Genomic DNA, 23,560 nt, shown 5'->3' with positions numbered 1-23,560 from the left:
AATCGAGGCCAGAAGCATGGAGAGACTTGACGTCTTCAAGGTTAGGGGGCAGAGCTAGAGCCATGGTTACGTTCAATGGGCACTTACTTTGGCAATATGCCTCCTGTAACACTCCCCTCCCTCTTACGCGATATTATCCTCATTTAAGCGAGGAGCAAAGGCTAATCACTTGCCCAGCTCACGCCACCAGCCAATAGAGCAGGGCTGACAACAGAGCCCAGTCCCGGCCGCATTCACTGCACCACCCTGCCTGGCGCTGCTGGCTCCGGGCCCGGCTCTCCCGTGCGTGGAATCCGGAAAGACGGATCCGACTTCGGTCTACAGAGAAACGCTAGATTTAACGCGAGGCTTGTGCACCGCAGGGCTCCTCTATGTCCTCCTCTCGTTTCCTCTGGGGCCAGCCCCTGCCCGACCTGTCCCCTGTCCCTCCCGCCCCGCGCCCCGCGCCCCCCGCCCCGCGCCCCGCGCCCCGGGTCCATTACAGCGCATGGGCGGCGATCCAGCAGCAGGAGGCGCAGATCCACAGGCCGAAGGAGATGCAGACCCGGTGGCGGGCGAAGCAGCGATCCAGGTAGTCCCAGTCCCCGAGCGCGGGGCCGGGCGCGGGGCTGGGCGCCTCCTCCATGGCACCGCTCGGCGCGCCCAGCCCGGCGCGAGCCGGAGCCTCCCGCACGGCGCCCCTGGTCCGGGCACAGCGCCCCGGGTCTCCACCGCAGGGGTGGCGCGCCCCCTCCGCTTCCCAGGCTCTGGGGGCGGCGGCGATCCTCGGGAAAAGTTTCCGGGACCGCACGGCTCCCCACCCTCACGCTATTGTCGGGGGTCGGTGGGGCGCAGGCCGCCCCCCAGCGGCGGAGCCCGGAGCCGCCGCCGCACAAAGGCTGCGCCCCCGCCCCGCGGCCCGCGGGGCCGATGCGGCGCGGGGGAGTCCGCGAGACCCTTGGCGGTCCCTGGGAGCGGGCAGCCGCCGGGCTCCCCCGAGGACACGCGCCTCGCCGGTCCCTGTAAGGAAGGGACGGTGTCCCGGCACCAAAGTCATCCCACTTCCAGAGCCAGACAGCGCGCACAGCGGCGCGGCCGAGGGCTGGGGCGTTGGGCGCCCAGGGGTGCGCAGTGCACAACAAGAATGAGAGACCAGGAAAGGGCGCAGAGGGGCCGGGGAGCGGGTCGTCCTTCTCGCCTCCCTCTTTTCTGAAGCTGCTACCCGGAGGGACGTCATCCCCGCCGAGAAGCGGGTTTTGGAACGCACCCACTCCCCAGCCAGCCACATTGCCACCCAAGTCAGCACACAAAGCCGGTGTTCTCAAAAACTTACCATATATTTAAAATTTTCCGTATTGAATTAAGTGTGCTTAAAATAGGGCATGGATATCATTTTGCTTTACAAATCTATCATCTGTCTGTCTATCAGCTTCATAGTCTGAGGAAATAGCTGTTCCGTAGAGCACTTGCACAGTAAGCAGGAGGCCCAGGACTCGACCCTCAGCATCACAAATTAATAAATAAATATTAAAAACCTGAGATACCATAAACATTTCCTGTTTAAAGTGAACTATTCTGTGAATACTTTCATCACTCCCGCACCGAGCCCCCAGGCATTAGTAGTTACACTCTATTTGTCCTCCACTCTCCCAGCCCTGGAAATCATGAATTTAACCTTCTGCTTCCATGACCGATTCTGTATGCATGGAATCATCCGGCAGGCGAACGATCTGTGACTGCTTCTTGCACTTAACATATTGCTTCTAAGATTTACCAAGCTTGCATTTTCTTCCTGTTATTTTTTTTCTTTCCCTCCCTCCCTCCCTCTTTCTCCTTCCTTCCTTTCCTTCCTTCCTTCCTTTCTTTCCCTCCTTCCCCCCTCTCTCTTTCTTGCTTTCTCTCTCCCCCAGTCCCCTCTTTGTTAGCTCTTGGACTTTTGAATTTGGCTTTGAACTTGCTAGGAAGGCACTCTACCACTTGCCATTCTCCAATTCTACTCCATTCTCTTTTATGACTAAATAATAATGTTTACTTATTTTTGCAAGGATTGAATTCAAGACCTGAGATTGACCTCAGAGCCTGCAATTACAAGGCTAGTACTGTTACTTAAGCAACACTTCCAGTCCCAGAAATGTTTTATAACAAAAATCACATTTTGGGGGGCTGGGAAGGTGGCTCAGTGGTAGAGCGCTTGCCTTGCATGCCTGAGGCCCTGGGTTCAATTCCTTAGCACCACATAAGCAAAAAGAAAAAAGCTGGAAGTGGCGCCGCGGCTCAGGGCACTAGCCTTGAGCTGAAGAGCTGAGGGACAACGCCTAGGCCGAGTTCAGACCCCACGACCGGACCCCCCCCAAAAAAAATCACATTTTGCTTATCCGTTTTTTCTGTAGTTTGTGTGCAGGTGTGTGTGTGTGTGTACTCACAATCTTTGGTTGGAGTCTCATGAAATTTTATGCTTAGGCTGGCATTGAACTTTGATACCGTAAAACTATACCTCCCAAGTAGCTAGGTTTGCAAGCTGAAGCAACACTTTGTGGCAGGTTTTTAAAAAAAAGTTATAACTGGAGAATGAAACTCTATACAGTGTTTCAGGTATTGCTCTGGTCTGAATGTTTGCACCTTGTGTTGGAAGCTCCTTACCAATTTGATGGCATCCGAAGATGGGCCTGTTAGAAGGTAACAAAGTCATGAGGATGGAGGGTGGAGGACACAGCAAGGACTTGACAGTTATGATCCAGAAAGCAGGCTCTTACCAGATACCAAAATCCTAGGGCCTTGGACCTCCCAGCTTCCAGAAACTGAGAAATCAATTAATGTGCTTTTTTTTTTTTTGGGTCTGGTCGTGGGGCCTGAACTCTGGGTCTGGGCGCTGTCCCTCAGCTCTTCAGCTCAAGGCTAGCGCTCTACCACTTGAGCCACAGCACCACTTCCGTTTTTTTTTCTTTTTGCTTATGTGGTGCTGAGGAATCAAACCCAGGGCCCCAGGCACGCAAGGCAAGCGCTCTACCACTGAGCCACCTTCCCAGGCCCACAATTAATGTGCTTTTGTTTTGTTTTTGTGTTGGAACTAGGGCTTGAACTCATGGTCTAGGCACTGTCCCTGAGCTTTTGTGCTAAGAGCTAGCACTCATTTAACCTCAGTTCCACTTCCTGCTTTTTTGCTGTTTAATTGGAGACACATGTCTGGACCCACAATCCTGAAATCTCAGCCTCCTGAGTAGCTTAGGGTTACAGGTATGAGCCACTAGCACCAGGTCTGAGAGTCTGATCTCAGCCTTTGTGGTCCCATCACCTTCTCCACTTGTGAGTGTCTAATCTCCCTTTGCCTCTGTGTTTTGTAGTGTCCCTCAGATAACCAGGATCATGTTCCATTTTGAGTTCCCTAACCTCATCACACTACAAAGATCCTTTTCCCACATAAATTAGCACCTAAGGGTTGCAGAGATTAGGAATCCATACATTAGGAAGCCTCTTGCACCATGTTCTCTAGTTTCCTGGAGGAGTCTTGTGGGAAGCACAGGGTTAGAGATGGAGGGGTGGAGTGGCTGCTGGCAGTCCGTGGTCATGATGATTTGAAGAAAAACGAGGTGAGTAGAATGTGGGCTGTGGGCTGACATTCTTTTTCTGCTCTTTGCAGATGTGATTGGGGCACAGTGCTGGGCCCTCTTGGCAAAACAGCAGCAGAGGTACTGCAGTACAGGGAGAAGAATCCAAATCCTGTGCAGAACACTTAGAACATGTATTCTAAACAACTCCTCCCCATGGGCTCCTTCCAGATTCTTCTAGCTCCTTTTCCCGGATCCTCAGAGGCCGGCAACTGACTGGGAGCTAAGGATCATGGGCTTTTGGCCACAGTTCAGTCCACAGAAAAGAAAACCTAGTAAGAGGACATAGTACTTGTCCTGCTGGGCAGTGGGCCACATCACTGCTCATAGCATTTCCTGTTGGCCAGGGCAGCTGCAGGGCCTCAGGCATTGTCCTTTGAAGAAGGGTTGGGCTAAACAACTTGCAAGGCCTGCAGGAGCTTTCTCTTCTGTAAGGCACCTTGCTGGGGCAGTTTCCTGCCCAGGTCTCACAATACATTACTTAAAGGGCTGTGTCCACTCTGCAAACAGAAATGATTAAAAAAACAAAAAGATTTTGTCCTTGCTCCCCTCCCCCTTATTTTGGTGTACTGGGGTTTGAACTCAAGGCCTTACACATACTAGGTTTGCTTTAGCACTTGAGCCACATTTCTACTTCTAGCTCTTTGCTCTTGGGGATTTGTCTGCCTGGGGTTGACATCTAATCTTGATCTTCAGATCTCAGCATCCTGAATAGGTACGAGTCACCAATGCCTGGCTGCTGCACATCTTAAAAATGTACGTTGCCAGTTGCTCACAGAATGTACAAAATTGTTTTCTCATCATGCAGGACAGTCCCTGGAGAGCAAAACCTTCCCTGCCCTGTGTCCTCTTCACCCTTATCTGGATACAGTGTGCCTAACATGCAGCAATTGGATATTAACAGGAAAACTTTTATTTTCTCACTTCAGATCTGTTAAAATAGAATATTACTTAATAGATTTCTAGCTTATAAGATTTCCAGTTTACTCCCATTAAAATACACGTGGCTATTGATTCCTAGCAAGGACATCCTTCTAATTTCCTGAAAGTAAACAGATGACTGATATATGGCAGGTTCTACATTAGAAGAGTGGTGTATTGCTCATAATAAAATGCTGGGAAGTGATAACGATAATAACTAATTCCTTTGTCTATAGTACAGACTGCAGTGAGGGTGGCAATCCTCAAAAGAAAATCAAGAGTGCTGAATGAAAGACATTCACGGTAGATGTAAAAATAAAAATGGCAAGGCAAAAATAGAAATCCCCCATCAGGATGGCCTGGTTTGAGTTCCTCAGACTCTAAGCAAGGACTTCTGTTCAGTCATTTTACTAGGGAGCCAACCCCAGGAAATTAAAGGGAGGCAGAAGAGGGATAAAGGGAAGAGAGAAAAATGATGGAGGCTTTAATGAGATGGTGTTGTTGTGGGCAGCTGGGGTTTACTTCTATTACTTCCATTGGGATCTTCTGTGGAACATGTAGAATGAACCCAGTGAGTTCTAACATGGAAGGCAATGTTCTCAGGGATTTTAAACACGACCCATGCCTGCCCCAAGCCCTGTGCAATTGAAGGGCTGTATTGACTCTGTGTTTTGTGTGTGTGTGTGTGTGGTTGAGAATAAATCCAAACAATGTGCTTAAAAGAATCCATCTAAAATTCCTGTTATATAATAAACATCCATGAAAGAAAAAAAAATTCCTGTTTTAGCAAATGAACATGATTAAAGGTACCCACTATGTGCAAATGGCAGTTTATTTACTTAAACCAATGAAAACATCAGTTAGTGGCAATTGAATGTTAATATCTTTTCAAAAACATTCCCCTGACTCACAAGTTGGTATGCATTTGTGTGCATGTTTACAGGAACAAAGCCACATGATTCATCTTTAGCCTCCAACAGGACTAGGTTTCTGGGGCTCTGTGGTGACAACTGTAGTCAAGGTTGGTATTTTGAGGAGCTGCCCAGGCTGGATGTCAACTGTGAGAAGCCACTGCGCTCCCCACGAGCACCTTGCATTCCAGGGCTATGGATGTGTTCCGCAGGAGACCAGCAGTCTGTCTTATCTGCACTGTGGAGGTGCTGTTTCTGCTGCTGCCCACGTTCACATGTCCAGGTGCTTGTAGAGTCTACGACTCTTTTCTTTTTTATTTTTGTTGCCATGTTTTTTCCAGGGCTTCCCAGCCCCATTCTCAGCGCTCACAGTAGCTGGAGTCACCAGGCCACTCCCAGGCTTATAACCCATCACTGCCTGGACTCCCTTGGTCAAAGCTCTGACATTCTCCTGGGAAACAAGAGGACATGACTTGAGATGCCAGCAGGCCACGTACGTGCTTTAAGGAATATGCACAGAACTGTCTATGAATTGCTTCAGGATGAACATGAGCGCTCAGTGGACTACCCTTTCCTGGAGGACAGGTCCTCTTTCTCTCCCCTCCCTTACATGTTAATTTTCCCACAGCTTGTCTTCAATTCATCTCTTTTCCCTCTACCCTTGACTACTTCATTTAAGTCCCCTGGTTTCAAAAGCCATCTTCGGTGATCTAGACTCAAAATACCAGCTGTTTTCTAGACAGCTCTTTTTTTTTTTTTTGGTCGGTCGTGGGGCCTGAACTCTGGGCCTGGGCGCTGTCCCTCAGCTCTTCAGCTCAAGGCTAGCACTCTACCACTTGAGCCATAGCGCCACTTCCGGCTTTCTTCTGCTTATGTGGTGCTGAGGAATCGAACCCAGGGCCTCATGCATGCAAAGCAAGCGCTCTACCGCTGAGCCACCTTCCCAGCCCCATAGACAGCTCTATCTTAATATCAAAATTCAAATTTTTCAACCCACATAAAACAATGACTCTAAAAAATATAAATTTAGTTAGTAAGAAAAAAATTAACCCAATATTAAGTGTAAAGCGATATCTCACAACTTTTGTATAATAGTAAAGTGTTAGTATTATACTATGGTCATAGTGATGGCCACACAACTCTGAAAATGTATTATCAGCTACTGAGAAGCTTGTTTTAGAAGGTGTGTATAGAGCTGTCAGTACAGGTACACACTTCTATTCCTAGCGCTTAGGCAGCTGAGGCAGGGAACAATTTGAGTTTTCATTTGAGACCAGCTGGGGGTATATAGAGAAACTGCCTCAGAAACCCAAAAAGGGTATGTGCATGTGCAAACTTAAATATTGTTTATAGTACATGAATATCTTACTTTTCACTATTACAAAGAACATGTGGGAATCAAAGTAATTTTAAAAACTCACTTGATGGAAAAAAGTCTTGTCAACTACATTTTCAATCTGCTTTGCTTTTTTATTTCTCCTGGGCTGCATTTTTATCTCCTCATCATTCATTCTACTCTCCAGGAGTCGCTGATGTTGATGCTGGAATGTCACAGGATCTCTTCCGGGAGGAGGATGACAGTACAGGAGTTTACCCTACAGAGACAACATGGAGGTGAGCAGTGCAGCCTAAGTGTCTAGTGTGTCATCACATGCTCAGGGAAGGCCCTCAGAGGAGACATGTCAGTCAGCGACATGCTGAGGGAGTGTCTGCTTTTCCTGATTTTTGTAATTTTCAAATTTTTATTGGCACACATTTGTTGTGCAAGGGAGTTTGACACTTCCATACATGTAAAGAGCAAGTCTCAATTACCCTCATCCCCTCTAGCAATCACTCAGCATTACCCTAGTCCCCCTTCTCCAAACATTTTCAGCAGATTTCATTGTTTTCTGTTTTTTTTTTTCTTTTTTTCCCAATCCGGGGGTTGAACTCAGGGCCTGGGCACTGTCCCTGAGCTTCTGCTCAAAGCTAGCACTCTACCACTTGGGCCATAGCACCACTTCTGGATTTTTCTGTTTATGTGGTACTGAGGAACTAAATCCAGGGCTTCATGAATGCTAGGCAAGCACTCTACCACTAAGCTACATTCCCAGCCCTTTTATTTTTTTTTGCTGTTGATGTTGTTGGTTGTGAGACTTGGAACTCAGGGCCTGGATGCTATTCCTGTGCCTTTGTGTTCAAGGCAGCTCTGTACCACTTGAGCCATAGCACCACTTCCAGTTTTTGAGTGGTTAATTGGAGATAAGAGTCTCACGGGGACTTTCCCACCTGGGCTGGCTTCAAACTGGGATCCTCAGATCTCAGCCTCCTGAGTAGCTAGGATTACAGGTATGAGTCACTGGTGCCTCACTTTTTTTTTTTTTTTGTCGGCCATGGGGCTTGAACTCTGGGCCTGAGCGCTGTCCCTCAGCTCTTCAGCTCAAGGCTAGTGCTTTACCACTTGAGCGCCACTTCCGGTTTTCTGGTGGTTTATTGGAGATAAGAGTTTCACAGACTTTCCTGTCTGGGCTGGCTTTGAACCTGGATCTCAGTCAGGCGTGAGCCACTGGTACCGGGCTTCACTTTTTATACATGCAAACTAATTATAATATTTATCTCATTAATCCTTGTTAGGTCTCCCACCTCCCACTGAGGCTGTTTACTATTCTATAATCTACTTTTGCTTAAAAAGTATGTACTTACAGCAACATTTGTTTTTTGATTAAGCTTAATTTTGGCTCACTGAATAAAAAGACTCAGACACTAACACACTAATGTTGACCCTTCAAGTGTTCTAGGGACCTAACTCTTTCCAAGGCCCAAGATGAGACGAGATCTTTCTTCTCTGGGCTCCTTTAACTTTGTTTGCATTTCTGCTAAGTGTTCTTTGGTGCACTTCAGTGATTACATTTATGGCAATTATGACCGTACTAATGGGCATAAATCAAAGTAGTTCCTATAGGGCTAAGAGTGGGGATGAATGCTGTCATTCCAGCAACTGAGAGATCTTAAGTGCAAGGTCAGCCTGGGCTATGTAATGAGATGCTGTCCCAAAAGACTGTCTAGATGCTTTTTGTTGTTGTTGTTATTCTGATACCAGGGCTTTGGGCTCTTGCTTGGCTTTTTCATTTAAGGCTGGCACTCTAGAATTTGAGCCACAGCTCCACTTTCAGCTTTCTGGTAGTTACCTGAAGAGTCCCTCTGATTTATCTGCCCAGGCTGACTTTGAACTTTGATTCTCAAGATCTCAGCCTCTTCAGTAGCTAGGATGACAAGTGTGAGTCACTGTAGCTGTGATGTAAGCTTATCTTTGTATCTCCCACAGTTAAAAATAAAAGGTAAATGAATAAATGATTTTCCATATAAATAGTGCTAACTCCTGTTTTTCTCAACTGAAATCAAAATAGTAATGGCTGCTCACTTTGACTGTTATGTTCCAAGAAGTCTCATGTGACTTTGAGGAAGGAATAAAGCCAAATCCCCACAACTGTTTATTCCTTAGGAAACTATAAAGCTGGTATTTAGGAAGACCTAAGCTAGATATGTAACAACTCTTCGGGGTTTATTATGTACACAAAACAGGAAGTGGCACTGTGGTAGAGTGCTCACTTTGAGCTGAAGAGCTCAGGGACACCGCCCAGGCCCAGAGTTCAAGCCCTACAACCAATAAAAACAACAACAACAAAAATCATGAGCTTGGTATTACTAAACATAAACATAGGACCATGTGTTTACATATTTCCCATAATTTCATGAGCTAGGTACTGTGACTCTCCATTTTACTCATGAGGAGACCCAAAATAGCACAGGCTCGTCATTTGCAAAATAACAATATCATCAACCTTTGAATTGTACTTTATTTTATTTGGGGTGTTATGGACTGAACTCAAGGCCTGTACATGCCATAGAGTACACTCCCAGTGACTTGCTATTATTATTATTACTGCTAGATAAGCCTAGGAAGAAAGGCATATAAATAGCTATATTGTAAGGAAATTATGGTAATATACTTAAAATGGAAAAAAGCAAAAGGCTGTAGGAGACAGGATAATCAAATGCATAAATCAGTAACTCAGTAATTACAGGTGTTCAGAAATGTTCATCTTTCCTTTCCTAATATTCTATCAGTCCTTTCTTCATGATGCTGATTTAACTATCCCAGTTATAATCCCATCTCAATAAAAAGAATCCTCCACAGGTGGCCAACAGGCGAAAAAAATAAAAAATAAAAAGAATCCTCTTAGAACTTGACAGGTTGTTTTAGCTAAGAACACAGAATTGGGAAAAGAAAACATGCTTATTCAAGCGAGTAATAATAAAGAAGATCCACTCACTTTGACATAATCCTTTAGGATATAGCGTGCAGATCGAGGCTGGTCTGGCTGTCCATGTGCTGTCATGAATCCTCGCATACCTGCAAAAGTAATGAATTGTGCAAAACTTCAATCAGAAGATTATAGGCCATATGCTGGGGGGTTCACGCCTGTAATCTTAAGCTACTCAAGAGGCTGAGATCTGAGGATCACAGTTCAAAGCCCTCATCAACCTTGGCTCTGAAGATCCAACTAAACTAGGATTGTTCCAGTGACCTGTCCCTGATTCTTTGCATTTTGGCTTAATGAGACCAAAGGATTTGTACTTGGCATTTGTTCTACTGACCAAGTTAAATGCTAATTATATTCATAAGAATAAGAATGTTGTATTTCCCGAGGCTGGGAAGGTGGCTCAGTGGTAGAGTGCTTGACTTGCATGCCTGAGGCCCTGGGTTCGATTCCTCAGCACCACATAAGCAAAAAGAAAAAATCCAGAAGTGGCGCTGTGGCTCAAGTGGTAGAGCGCTAGCCTTGAGCTGAAGAGCTGAGGGACAGCGCCCAGGCCCAGAGTTCAGGCCTCATGACCGGACCCACCCACCCCCCCCAAAAAAATCAAAGAACTATTAGAAAAAAAGAAAATAAAATTACCATTACTGAAAGCACAGCAAATGAAATACCTAACACAACTTAATACTTGAATAAAATTAACTTGTAATATCTCTCAAAAAAAAATGTTGTATTTCCCATTATAAGAGCTGATTTTACAACGAGCAATGGGTAGATACAACACAGGTGAATTTTGTCATGACTGTGCTGAGTAAGAGAAGTGAACAAGAGATTCCACCACATGGTTTCAACAACTCAAGCCTCCAGGAAGGAAAGGACTGTGGTGGCCTGCAGCATACCCTAGCTGTGGAGCCAGCAAGGATACAGGCAGTTTTGGAAGTAAGGGTATGTGTGTGCATGCATGGGGTGTCACACTGTAATAAGGGTCTCCATGGTAGAGTGCTTGCCTTGCATGCATGAGGCTCTGGATTCGATTCCTCAGCACCACATAAGCAGAAAAAAGCTGGAAGTGGTGCTGTGGCTCAAGTGGTAGGGCACTAGCCTTGAGCTAAAGAGCCGAGGGACAGTGCCCCGGCCCAGAGTTCAGGCCCCATGACCAACCAAAAAAAAAAAAAAATATATATATAAATGCTAAATAACCCCTCTGTACAGTATTTTTACAATAAAAAGCATGTTAAAAAAAAGAAAAAATAATATAGGAAGACAATTTTATCACTGGGTGACGGTAAAGGCCTTCCCAAGTAAAACACCAAATGGAAAAGGTTTATTAAGATTATTTTATTTATTTATTTTTTGGGTCCAGTCGTGGGGCCTGAACTCTGGGCCTGGGCGCTGTCCCTCAGCTCTTCAGCTCAAGGCTAGCGCTCTACCACTTGAGCCACAGCACCACTTCCGGCTTTTTTCTTTTTGCTTATGTGGTGCTGAGGAATCGAACCCAGGGCCTCATGCATGCAAGACAAGCGTTCTACCACTGAGCTACTTTTCCAGCCCCTTATTAAGATTATTAACATTGTCAGGCACTGGTGGCTCACAACTGTAATCCTAGCTACTCAGGAGGCTGAAGTCTGAGGATCCCACTTTGAAGCCAGCCCAGGCAGCAAAGTTCGTTCGTGAGACTCTTTTCTCCAATAAACTACTCAGAAAAAGCTGGAAGTGACATATACCTTACCATTTTGGGCATGACCCCAGATCAAAAAATAGCATTTATATTATTATTACAAAATAAAATAGCTCAGGAGTATACAACACATGTTTACCCTGGGTTTAAAACAAGATACCCTACCTCCAAACTTACTATTTATGTTAACTACATTTGTTTTTCATGTTTTAAAATAACATACAACTCACATCCATAAGCTGTTAATAGTTCTTCTGAGGTTGGAGGTCGATGAGGATCTTCGTCTTCTCTAGGTTTTATGATACTAATACCATAGGTAGCTTCTAAAACACGTCTTGGAATGTTCTGGCAAACGTAAACTCATCAAGGAATCCATTCTCTTGAACTGACTCACTACCTCCCCATGACATCTGAACCATGCTGCTAAAAACATCATTAAGTCATTGTGAGTCCCCATTCTCCACCAAACTGGGTTTGAATTCAAGGCCTTACATTCACTCTCTCAGCTTACTCACTTGGCTATTACTCTATTACTTGAGCCATGTCTCTAGCCTGGCTTCTTGCTGGTTATTGGTGATGGAGTCTCTCAGACTCTTCTGCCTACACTGGCTTCAAATCTCAATCTTCCAGATCTCAGTCTTCCGAGTAGCTAGGTTTACAGGCATGAGCCACTGGCATCTGGCTTCCAAATGATTTCTTAAATAATAAAAACATCTCTTGATCTTCACAATCAAGGATAAATAGTAAGGTTCTATCTTGTAGCAGGTTCACACAGAGCTACCATGTACTGCACAGAATGATGCTCCTTCAAAGACAGGCCCTGCATGGTTTAGGCCTATTACCCTCACGGCACCTAACTATGTCTGCCTTATAGGAAGTAGTACTTAATACATGTCTGATTATTTACAGGACTTTTTTTTCTTGCCAGTCCTGGGGCTTGAACTCACGGCGTAGGCACTGTCCCTGAGCTTCTTTTCACTTAAGGCTAGTGTTCTACCACTTGAGCCACTGTGCAACTTCTGGACTTTTCTGTTTATCTGGTACTTAGGAATCGAACCCAGGGCTTCATGCATGCTAGGCAAGCACTCTACCATTAAGCCACATTCCCAACCAATTTACAGAACTTTTTAGAACAGAAAAGCACGAACATCTGTGGCTCCTGTTAATGAAAGTAACAAAACCACCTATCATATTATTATTTAAAAATTAAACTTTTAAGTCATGATACCAGTTTCTTTCTTCACACAGAGGAAAGCAGAGTTTGTAGTGCATCCTTCAGTGCACGTCACACACTTTTAGGCATATAGGTACCTCTCAGTACAAGGCATCATGTTTTGTGAGGCAAAACTTTTCCAAAAATGGTGTATGCATATGTACACATATACATGACATATACAATAGAACTTCAATATTCTGAGATTTATCCAGGCTGCTACATGTAGAAGTAGTGCATTATTTTAAACAGTCATTTAGTATTTCCTTTTAGTAATATTGTTTAGCCTGGATAAACTAATTCCTACTCACCAATTTTTACAGAAAAATAAACAAAAACCCCCCAAAACATACTGGGAGTAAACAACAAGCCACGAAGGATCGTGTCAAGTGATGTGTGGGTTCTAGAATTTTACCTTCTTCATAAGCCAACAGGCTAGTATGCTAGTTTCAGAGTTTTATGTCTTCTATAAGCATACGCACAAAACAGTATGACTGTTTACTTCCAAGTAGGCTAAAATCTTAGATGTTGCCAAGGCTCTAACAGGTCTACCTTGAGTGCTTCTTCATCTAGAATAACCAGGCACTACTACCTCTATGCTTCAGCTAAGAGTCCTAATCTAGCTGTCAGGTACTAGTTTTCTGTGTCAGGTTCCTCAGGTATAAGAAATTGGGGATGATAGCAATGCCTTCCTCATGGGTTTTTTTTTTTTTTTTTTTTGGTTGGTCGTGGGGCTTGAACTCTGGGCTTGGGCACTGTCCCTGCACTCTTCAGCTCAAGGCGAGCGCTCTACCACCAGTAGTTTTCTGGTGGTTTATTGGAGATAAGAGTCTCACGGACTTTCCTGCCTGGGCTGGCTTTGAACCGTGATCCTCAGATCTCAGCCTCCTGAGTAGCTAGGATTACAGGCATGAGCCACTGGTGCCTGGGTTATTTTTAAGCATTAAATATTACTGAGTAAATGCTGGAAAAGTACACAAGCAATCTATACGCATTAATTATAATAAGTAAATACAATCAACTGTAAGGTTAGCATTATATAAAGGGGAAATTATTTAAAGGTTAGCAAGTTTTCCAATGTCACTCTAAAGTCAAATGGCACTCATGGTGGCTCATGCCTATAATCCTAGCTAGTCAGGAGGCTGAGCTCTGAGGATCATGGTTCAAAGTCAGCTGGGGCAAGAAAGTCCATAAGACTTATCTCTAATTAATTATCAAAAAGCCATAAGTGGAGCTGGGTTTCAAGTGGTAGAGTATTAGGCCTTGAGTAGAAAAGATAAGAGGCAATACTAGGTCCTGAGTTCAAGCATCAGTACCTAATGACAGTATTATACAGGTTTGCAACTTAGGGAAGAGAATGTGAAGCTTTCCCACTTACAGAAACTATACTGCCGAAGTCAAGAGACAGTTCAAATTAAAAAAATCCTGATGATAAGCTCATTATAAGTTTGTGCAGGTCACAAGAATTTTGAGATTCCATATTGGTAAATTATCAGTACTGGCCAGGTGCTGATGGCTCATGCCTGTAATCCTAGCTACTCGGGAGATTAAGATATGAGGATCATGGTTCAAAGTCACCTGGGGCAGGAAAGTCAGTGCATGACACTTTTATCTCCAATTAAGTATCAACAGACCGGAAGTGGAGCTATGGCTTAAGCAGAAAACTCAGGGACAGCACCCAGGTCCTGAGTTCAAGCCCTAGGACCAGCATAAAAAAGTACTATCAGTAATGAGTAATGCATAAAATGCTGTTGAATCCTAATACACACGCAACCCCTGGTGTTTGAAAAACAGAAAGGATATCAGTGATACAGGTGGGACATGATCTCTCATCTGGTCAATAGGGAGGATTCCGTTGCATGTCATCTCAGCCTTGGTGGACACGAAGGACGGCATCACCAGGCCTGGGCAGTCACATAAGCAGAGGCCAGGCTCCACATAGAGAGTCTGAAAGGCAAGTGAGATGCTTCTGGTGGGCATATGGTGGAGGAAGAGGATCAGCATGAGTGGCCAAGACCTGTAGAAATACCTGAAAGTGCTTGGTGTGACCAGGTGTGGCAGATACAGATACTTTCTTGTTGCCCATGATGGTGTTGATGGTTGAACTCTTACCAACATTAGGGTAGCCCACCTAGAAGAGAATCCGAAGTTACCAAATAGTTCTAGTTCAGTTTTGGAAGCCCCAGACAATACATTTGTGGTGGCAAGCTTAGCATAAGCATTTGGTTCTTGGGAACATTTGAAATAGATGCTCTGAGTTTACTGAACTTGTTTGGTGGGGATGTCCTCAATTAGCCTTACATCCAGTGATGAGTGAGGGAAGGAAAGCTGCTTACTATTTTTTTTTTTTTTTGGGTCCAGTCGTGGGGCCTGAACTCTGGGCCTGGGAGCTGTCCCTCAGCTCTTCAGCTTAAGGCTAGCGCTCTACCACTTGAGCCACAGAGCCACTTCTGGGTTTTTTCTTTTTGCTTATGTGGTGCTGAGGAATCGAACCCAGGGCCTAATGCATGCAAGGCAAGCGCTCTACCACTGAGCCACCTTCCCAGCCCTGGATGGAAAGTCTTTATAAAAGTATGCTTGACATTTCCTTAGTTAATAAGGTGGGTGACCCAGAGCCATGCTGCATCCTCCTGTGTGAGGAAACATCTACACAGGTCTTCTGATTTCCTCTGAAATTAGGTAGGCATAGGTAGGATGTGGTCTACTTCCTACTTGCCATACGGTGCTAGGTAATGGAACTGTTTGTTACAATGTGCCTCAGAAAAATGTTGGGATTCCTTTCCCAGGAGAGAATTGGCCTTGTCAGCCCCACTGGCAGTAAGCTCCCTTTGCTCTACCAAAAAAAAAAAAGAAAGAAAGAAAGAAAGAAAAAAAGTTGGGATTCGCTCTACTGTGCATCATGAACACTTGTCATGTAAGCTGGCAAGATCATAGGGCACCAAGAACACTGAAACATATGTGCAGATAACATGAAAACTCTCCCGTTCTAGTCCCTTGGTAACTGACATGGAAGGCAGAACTAAACTGGAAGGAGATCAGAGAATATCAACACAGACAAGTATGTACGCAATACAAGCCCTGAAGAAGTTTGTTCCTTGCAGTGGGCTTTGCTCACCACACTGCCTCATTCCTTGAAGCCAGTGGGCAGCAAGAAGATAATCTCTTTGAAGAGCAGGGGGTTATTTTTGGTGCTGGTACTGTGGTTTAACCTCAAGACCTGAGAGGTGTTCCTTAGGTGTCCCGTTACTCAAAGCTAGCATTCTACCAGTTGAGCTATAGCTCTACTGGCTTTTTGGTGGTTAGTTGTGAGTAGAAGTCTCATCAGAGTTTGAACTCGGAACCTTGGGCTTGCTAGGCAAGCACTCTACAACTTAAGCCACACCCCAAACCTTTATTTGCTAGGGTCTCACTTTTGCCCAGAGCTGGCTTCAGACCACAAGCTTCCTACCTTCAACCTTTTGTGTAGCTGCAATGACAGCTATGTACCACATCTGGCTTACTAGTTGGGGGGAGGGGGAGTCACACTGATTTTTTTTTTTTTTTTTTGCCTTAGCGGGAATTGAAGCGCAATCCTCCCTAGCTCCACCTCCTGAGTAGCTGAGATTACAGGCATAAGTAACTGCACCCAGCCCAGAATGTTCCTAATGATGCCAGGAGTCTGACTGCTCTCTGAGGTGACTGGGTAGCTAACAAAGGATAGTGAAAAAGGGCCTCAAGTAGTACACACTTTGTAGTGCATTTCATCTTACCAATCCAACAGTAAGTTGACCATCTTTCACCTTCTTCCCAGTGTGTAGCTGTTTAAAGAGTTCTAGTAATTCCTGCTTTGATACCAGATGGCTAAAGTTGTGCATCTGTCTCCTTGGTGGGGTCTTGTTTCCCTGAGCCTCAGAGTCCACAGTGCTGTCCTCAGCACAGGGCTCCTCATCAGGGTTGCTGTCCTCTTCTGAACATGTCTGCCAGTCCTCCTCATCCTCTCCCTCTTCTAGACAGTCTTGATATTCACTGTCGTCTTCATCACTAGGGGAGGGAGAACCACAGCCTGGGAGATGGTGGGTTTCACTGGTTGAAATTTCATTCCCATCCAAGCTGGAGCTTTCAGACTCAGCTGCACTGGCTTCTTCAGCATCTCTGTGTGCTTGTTCCTCAAGAAATCACAGCAGACATTCACTTTTCCTTTTAGCAAAATATTTGGTGAAAACACTCAATGTAGCTATGGAAGATGGATAGAGGACAGAAAAGGTTATGCTGAATGACCGAAAAGGGTGACCATGAGAAGGAAATAAAGTAAGCTGTTCAGTACAAGGACACAGAGCCAAACCATCTCAGCGCTGTCCTTGTAAGCAGCACACCTCCAATCTGCCCTTCATAATTTTTTCCCTTTTGGTACCAGGGATAGAGCCCAGGGCCTGCACATGTTAGGTGAGCAGTCTACCTTTGAGCCCTAATCCCAATCCTGTTACGCTTTTACAATTGCTTTTAGCAAACCAAAAAGCACCACCATGGAGCACAGATCCCAGTGTGTGAAACAGAGGAGCATTAAAACTCCACACCAGATGTGGTAAGTATTTACCTAGGAAGACTTTCTTAGAAAAGAGAAAGGCAACACTCACTACTACTCCTGAGTTCTTAATTCATGTGAATCTCTACAGCTGACCAAACAAAAATGGGGAAGTTTATAGTGTCACAATTTTGTTTTGGGACCAAGTCTCATCATGTGCCCAGTTTGGCACTGACTTCTCAATCCTGCCTCAGCCTCCAGAGTTGGGATTACAGGTGTGGCACCATCACACCCTATTCAGTCTCACTAATTCTTAACAACAAAGATAAAACAGATGAGATACAAACATCAAGAAAGTAAGTGCGACTTCATGATTATACCTGCAATCCAAGAAGAAATCTCCTTACAAAAGAACCAGAAATTTTACGACAAATTAGCAATTAGTATAAAGAAGTCAGTGTATCCTCATTGTGAGCTTTTCTGAATAACTTCAAGTATAAAAGAAGCTGTAAGTCAGGCATCGGTGGTTCACATCTGTAATTCTAGTTTCTCAGGGGGCTAAGATTTAAGGAATGTGGTTCAAAGCTAGCCTAGCCAGGAAAGTCTGTGAGACTCTTATCTCCAATAAACTACTCAAAAAAGCTGGAAGTGACACTGATTCAAATGGTAGAGTGCTAGCCTTGAGTAAAAAGAGGCTCAGGGACAGCACCCAGGCCCTGAGTTTAAGTCCCAGGACAGGCAAAAAAAAAAAAAAAAAAAGCAATAAAAATAAGAATGAGAGATGAACATGAATATTTAGTAGAAACATGGTTATGGTTTATGGTTAGAAGCAGTTCAACTGAATAAAAATTCTAACAACAAAGGATTTTGCAGTAGTTAAAAGTTAAACATAAAAAAAGAAAGTCAAGCCTTTGAGGACATTGCAATTTAACAGCTAACCAAGAGAAACAGGTATCTGACTAAAAAAGCTACATATTTGAAAACAAGGAAGTGGTCAACAACTGTAGAGGAAGAAATAATTCTTACATAGGCAAAGAAACAATAAACATGAAGCTATTTTTAGTAAGCTTATGCTTGATAGCTAGATATGGTTGTATGTATGAAATCACAATCTGAGAAATCACAGAGAACATTATATATTCCAAAAAGAAGCAAATGATGCCTTCTATAAGGAAGAAAAAAGTATCTTCCATAAGCCAACCACCATTAACAAGAGACTGACACTCAGCTGGGGAGCCTAAGTATAAGACAGCAACTGGAGGCAACCAGGGCACTCTAGGGAACCATTTCCTCATGGAGTCTGCCAGTTGGCCAAGGATATAGGAATGGATCCTTTTTCCACTGACAGGGTTGTTGGCTTAGTTTATAGGACAGAACAATGAGGTATACAAATTTATTTCAACACATTGGTTGTAGTACTGGGGTTTGAAATCAAGGCCTCAAGCTCTTGCTCAGCCTTTAGCCTTTTCCTTCATGGCGGTGTGCTACCAGTTGCCCCAAGCTTTTGCTGGTTAACTGGAGATAGGAGTCTCAGATTTGTCTGCCTGGGATGGCTTTGAACCACCACCTCAGAGTTGTCTTCTTAGCAGTCAGGATTATGGGGTGAACCACCAGGGCCAATCCTTTAAACACTTCTTTAAGACATTAACTTCCAGGATTATCTTTAAACAAAAGAAACAATGGTTAAGATGGCAAACTGCTGCCCTACTGCCCGAGGACAGTAAATACCTATATTACTGCTGAGACCATTAAATGACTACAATGATATGTATTTACAGCAACGGTGTCTGCTAGAGAATAAAGTTTTATTTTTATTGGCTAGTTTTTGTTTCTTTTTGCGAATATATTTATATGGCCTCAGGGTGTCTCCAAGTCCACAAAAAGTCCAAGATCTCCTATCTCTGGTTCAGTGTTCAACAATATTATTAGTGATTTAGAAGAAAATATAGAACGTCTGCACATAAAAAGCACAGATAACTCAGTGCAAGGAGAGAAAAACCAATTTACATAAAAAAAACTCTATTTGGGTCCCAATTCATTAATTTTACTATCCCAAGTTGAAATAAAAACAAAAAACACAAACTTCTCTACAAGTAAAAATAGAATGTAGTCTGCTAATAAGCTTTCGTTTTTAAGTATTTGAAGGATTTGTTTTTTCTTGCTTAAATGAGACAACAGAGATGAATGGGGATGAATTAACAGAAGGTCTGAATTAATTGGAATATCATGTTTGCTAGAAATTTCAATCTCCAGGGAAGCCCCAGGCAAACAATACTAGTTGTAATGTATTCAAGTAGGAACTGCCAATTTTAATCACAATCCTGACACAAACAGTCACTAAAGATGAGAGTACTGGAAACGATGTCTGTGAGGAATTTGACAGCAGAAAATGTAGTCTGGTAAAAGAGGGTGCCATGAGGACAAAAGACAAGTTTTCAACTCAAAGATCCTATGGGGCACTAAGTTAGCCTCACCGAAGAGAACTTTCTGAATTGAGAGATAAGTAACAGTGAGTTACTTGGCCTTAAGGGCTTTGTCACTTAAATCAATCACAGAGAGCTAGTGTGTGTGTGTGTGTGTGTGTGTGTGTGTGTGTGTGTGTGTGTGTGTGTGTGTGTGTGTGTGTGTGTGTGTGTGTGTGTGTGTCTTTCTGAATTGAGAGATAAGTAACAGTGTGTGTGTGTGTGTGTGTATGTGTGTGTGTGTGTGTGTGTCTTTCTGAATTGAGAGATAAGTAACAGTGAGTTACTTGGCCTTAAGGGCTTTGTCACTTAAATCAATCACAGAGAGCTACCGTGTGTGTGTGTGTGTGTGTGTGTGTGTGTGTGTGTGTGTGTGTGTGTGTGTGTGTGTGTCTGTCTGTCTTTCTGAATTGAGAGATAAGTAACAGTGAGTTACTTGGCCTTAAGGGCTTTGTCACTTAAATCAATCACAGAGAGCTACCGTGTGTGTGTGTGTGTGTGTGTGTGTGTGTGTGTGTGTGTGTGTGTGTGTGTGTGTGTGTGTGTGTGTGTGTGTGTGTGTGTGTGTGTGTGTGTCTGTCTTTCTGAATTGAGAGATAAGTAACAGTGAGTTACTTGGCCTTAAGGGCTTTGTCACTTAAATCAATCACAGAGAGCTACCCTGTGTGTGTGTGTGTGTGTGTGTGTGTGTGTGTGTGTGTGTGTGTGTGTCTGTCTGTCTGTCTGTCTGTCTGTCTGTCTGTCTGTCTGTCTATCTGTCTGTCTGTCTCTTTGCCATGCTGGCTGGAAAGCCAAGGCCTTGTGCATGCTAGCAAAGCCCTCTATCACTGATTCATATCCCTTGCCCAAAGCAGTCACAGACACAGAAAGGTACTGTAAGTGTCTGACAGAGAAGCGGTGGAATAGAGTGAGCTGGAGTTTAGAGCTTATATTGCAAGTTCACACAGGGGAGGGTGCATGCACAGAATCTATCTAGGTACCTACTAAACAGTCAACTAATGTTCCATAGAGAATGGGAAAAAGGAAAGACGACAAAGAAAAAATTACTACTTTTGAGTCTTTTCTAGACCTAAGATTCATTCCATTACCAGTTTCTTTTCAAAACTCAAGCCATTTTGGTAGAATTTGGGTGAAAAGATAAAGGACATAACATAGTATATATCTCAATGTAGAGATAGTTCCTTTGTATTAAAAAAAAGTAAAACTGGGTACTAGTGGCTCATAATCCTAGCTACTCAGTAGGCTGAGATCCAGAGAACCACACTTTGAAGCCAGCCCAAGCAGAAAAGTCTTTAAGGAATAACTCCATCTCCAAAAAATAAACAAACAACAAAAAGCTGGGCTAGAGATATGGCTTGTGACATAGAGCACCAGCCAAGTAGCTAGGAGGCCAAGTTCAAAAACCCTGGTATAAAAATAAGCCTAAACAGGTCACCACTTCCTTCTGTTATACCCTTTTGTTCTGATTTCTCTTAAAAGCAATAGAAGGTCATTCTGAAAGTTCCTGCAAAACTTCCTGCCCCTTCCCCCAAAGGTTAAAGTACCAGTCATAACATTAGGAAAGGACTACTTGAAGAAAAGAACTTTTCATAGTAATAGGACTTCTCCACTCACCAAAACAAATAAATAAACAACTGCAAACAAAACCAAAACTAATTCCCACAAATCTGCAGTAAGAAAAAAGAACACACAACTGAAGCACACTAATCAGAAATTAATCTTTTCTGAACCCCACCCTGAAAAAGCCCCCCAGAGGTACCTTGGAGGAAGCATTCAGTTCAATGGATTCTGCCAAAGCTGACCAGAAGATAATCTTCACATTTTCCTTCTCAAAGTATGTGGCCCAGGCACTGCGCTGCTCCTCAGTCAACAAGTCTGCTTTGTTTATCAGAATTATGTTCTCCTTATTGGCATCAATCTCTTTCACGTAACATTCCTAGGCAGGACAGACATTTAGAAGGTTCTCTTCCAACAAGCAAAAAATTAGGGAAATAACACTGATATCTCTAACAAACGTTTTTATTGCTCTCAGTTTTAATTTTTTTTTTTTTGTTTTTTTCTTTTTTGGTACTGGGGATCGAACCCAGGATGTTGCACTTGCTAGGCAAGCGCTTTGCCACTGAGCTACATCCCAGCCCTAATTTTTTTTTAATTTAAAGATTAAAACTCTTGGTACATTCTACTAATTAATCCTTTCAGTAAGCTTTGACAAGAGCTTTCATCATTAAGATTTCTGTTACTCATCAATTTAAAAATTATGTTCATCCTTACATGTAGTGTTATCCCAGTGGTGTTTTATAAACTTAGATCTTTTGTAAAACATCCATAGGAGTAATATGTAAGATGGGGAAGAAATAATGAGATAGACTAAAAACAAAGTGACTAAATAATCTAAAACGAGCTAAATGCTATTTAGATTGGTGCCTCTTGAAAAATTATAAATCAGCAAATGTGTATTAATAAAGTGGCCTGTAAACGAAAGTGTAGGAAGCCCATGCAAGTATTTGTGCCTTTCTGCAGATGGAAACAACTGTTGGAGAAAACATCTGTGTAAACAGTGTTATTATGTAAGCCTCTGACCTTGGAGAGGAAGCAGGCCTAGTTAAACAAAGCAAGAGAAGACAGAATGCTTGTCTATAGTTACTGCAGTAAGGGGTGCTGTTCTCCCCTCTACTCTGAAGTCAGAAATCAAATGTTACTTACCAAATCCTCACATCTAAACAGGAGAGGGTTTCGAGCATCTACTATCTGGACCACAATATCACTGGGGGGAAAAAGTGAGAGAATCCAGTGACTCTAAAGTAAATGAGATCAGTTAGCATATACCAAAGGTGACAGTGGCAAATACTCAAACACTAAGCTAGCACTTGACTTTTTAATGTACAATTATTCTCAGTTAATATACAAGGAAATTGAGGCTTAGAGCAATTATATAAGCAGCCCAAAGTGTGGGAGTTATACAGGGACCCAGCTGGTCTAGACCAGAGGTCATGCTCTTAATTGTAACATATACAGTCTAGAAGTATCCTGATGTCATGTTACTAATAAAACTTCCTTTATAGCTTCTATTACCCCCTTTTTGTGTGGTGAAAGATTACAAATACCTCAATGCAAAGTAAGTCTACTAAGTGTTCATTATCCAGCCTTCATTCACTAAGGCCTCAAAAGAAAATTAACAAATCACTGGCTGACAGCTGTCACTACAGATGCCAGTATCTTATTCAAACTAGGACTGTCAATAAAGAGCAATGATGCCTAGCAAACAGTTTGGAGAATGTTTAAATGGCAAAAACACAAGGCAGCAAAGCATCAGCTTAAGATGCCACATTGAAGCACAAATGATGAGCCCAATTTCTTCCATCACACCCTAGAATAAGATCATGCTGCAACAATGGCACCCACCCCTAGAGTCCCTTACAAGGCCCACCTGTGATAGTCACTGGAAAGACAGAAACTGGTGTCTCACCACCCTGTAGCAGTCTCCTCAAATGCTAAGAATCCTGACTGGGCTAACCAATCTTTTCCTGAGGTAATTCTTTGCAGCTATACTCAACACCAAGGATCAAGGTTACCACTGAGGGTAGGGTTACCAATGTTCAAAGCACATTTTCTTCAACATGGTTAAAATTCTAGCATAATCTTATGATTCAGAGGAACTCAGAGTTGCTAATTTTTTTCAACACCCAAATCTCTTACGGGGGTGGGGGAATGGGCTTCTGGGGCATGCCTGGGGCCCTCTCTGCACTGCTTCATGAATCTATGTGTCATCCTTGAGCAGGGAGCCAGGCTAATCTTGTCTGTATCATTCCAATTTCAGTATACGTGCTGCTGAAGGAAGCACAAGTTGCTAATCTTTAAAAATATGTAATTTTATTGTTATTATTAAGGTGCTGAATAGAGAGGTTACCATTTTACAATACAGGTAATGAGTACATGTCTTTTTCGGACAATGCCACCCTTTCCTTTGCTCTCCCCCAGTGTATACTATGATC

The 23,560-nt window shown here is 43.5% G+C and overlaps 2 protein-coding genes and 1 non-coding gene across 6 annotated transcripts in view; all 3 read right to left on the bottom strand.

The window, feature by feature from the left end:
* The window catches only part of Tmem44 (transmembrane protein 44), a 36,158-nt gene extending 35,522 nt beyond the window's left edge, over window positions 1-636 (bottom strand). For all 4 annotated transcript variants that reach the window (XM_042668531.1, XM_042668533.1, XM_042668540.1 and 1 more), the window contains exon 1: window positions 483-636. In XM_042668531.1, the coding sequence (XP_042524465.1) occupies window positions 483-625 (143 nt within the window). In that variant the 5' untranslated portion in view covers window positions 626-636. The remainder of the gene's footprint in view (window positions 1-482) is intronic.
* A 4,683-nt stretch (window positions 637-5,319) lies between these two features.
* The window catches only part of Lsg1 (large 60S subunit nuclear export GTPase 1), a 33,026-nt gene continuing 14,785 nt past the window's right edge, over window positions 5,320-23,560 (bottom strand). The window contains exons 6-14 of the mRNA XM_042669129.1: window positions 22,272-22,332; window positions 21,328-21,504; window positions 16,355-16,750; window positions 14,635-14,736; window positions 14,409-14,552; window positions 11,623-11,746; window positions 9,730-9,809; window positions 6,838-7,011; window positions 5,320-5,867 (exon numbers count right to left, since the gene is read on the bottom strand). Of these exons, the coding sequence (XP_042525063.1) occupies window positions 5,688-5,867; window positions 6,838-7,011; window positions 9,730-9,809; window positions 11,623-11,746; window positions 14,409-14,552; window positions 14,635-14,736; window positions 16,355-16,750; window positions 21,328-21,504; window positions 22,272-22,332 (1,438 nt within the window). The 3' untranslated portion in view covers window positions 5,320-5,687. The remainder of the gene's footprint in view (window positions 5,868-6,837; window positions 7,012-9,729; window positions 9,810-11,622; window positions 11,747-14,408; window positions 14,553-14,634; window positions 14,737-16,354; window positions 16,751-21,327; window positions 21,505-22,271; window positions 22,333-23,560) is intronic.
* LOC122099880 lies at window positions 23,302-23,409 on the bottom strand. Its single transcript, XR_006146020.1, has one exon. It is a non-coding gene; the product is annotated as a U6 spliceosomal RNA (small nuclear RNA).

The sequence above is a fragment of the Dipodomys spectabilis genome, unplaced genomic scaffold (genome assembly GCF_019054845.1).
Source record: "Dipodomys spectabilis isolate Male_0828 unplaced genomic scaffold, ASM1905484v1 ptg000017l, whole genome shotgun sequence".
Lineage (NCBI taxonomy): Eukaryota > Metazoa > Chordata > Mammalia > Rodentia > Heteromyidae > Dipodomys > Dipodomys spectabilis.
The sequence above is the reverse complement of the archived record's forward strand: the minus strand, read 5'-3'. Positions and strand labels throughout refer to the sequence as shown.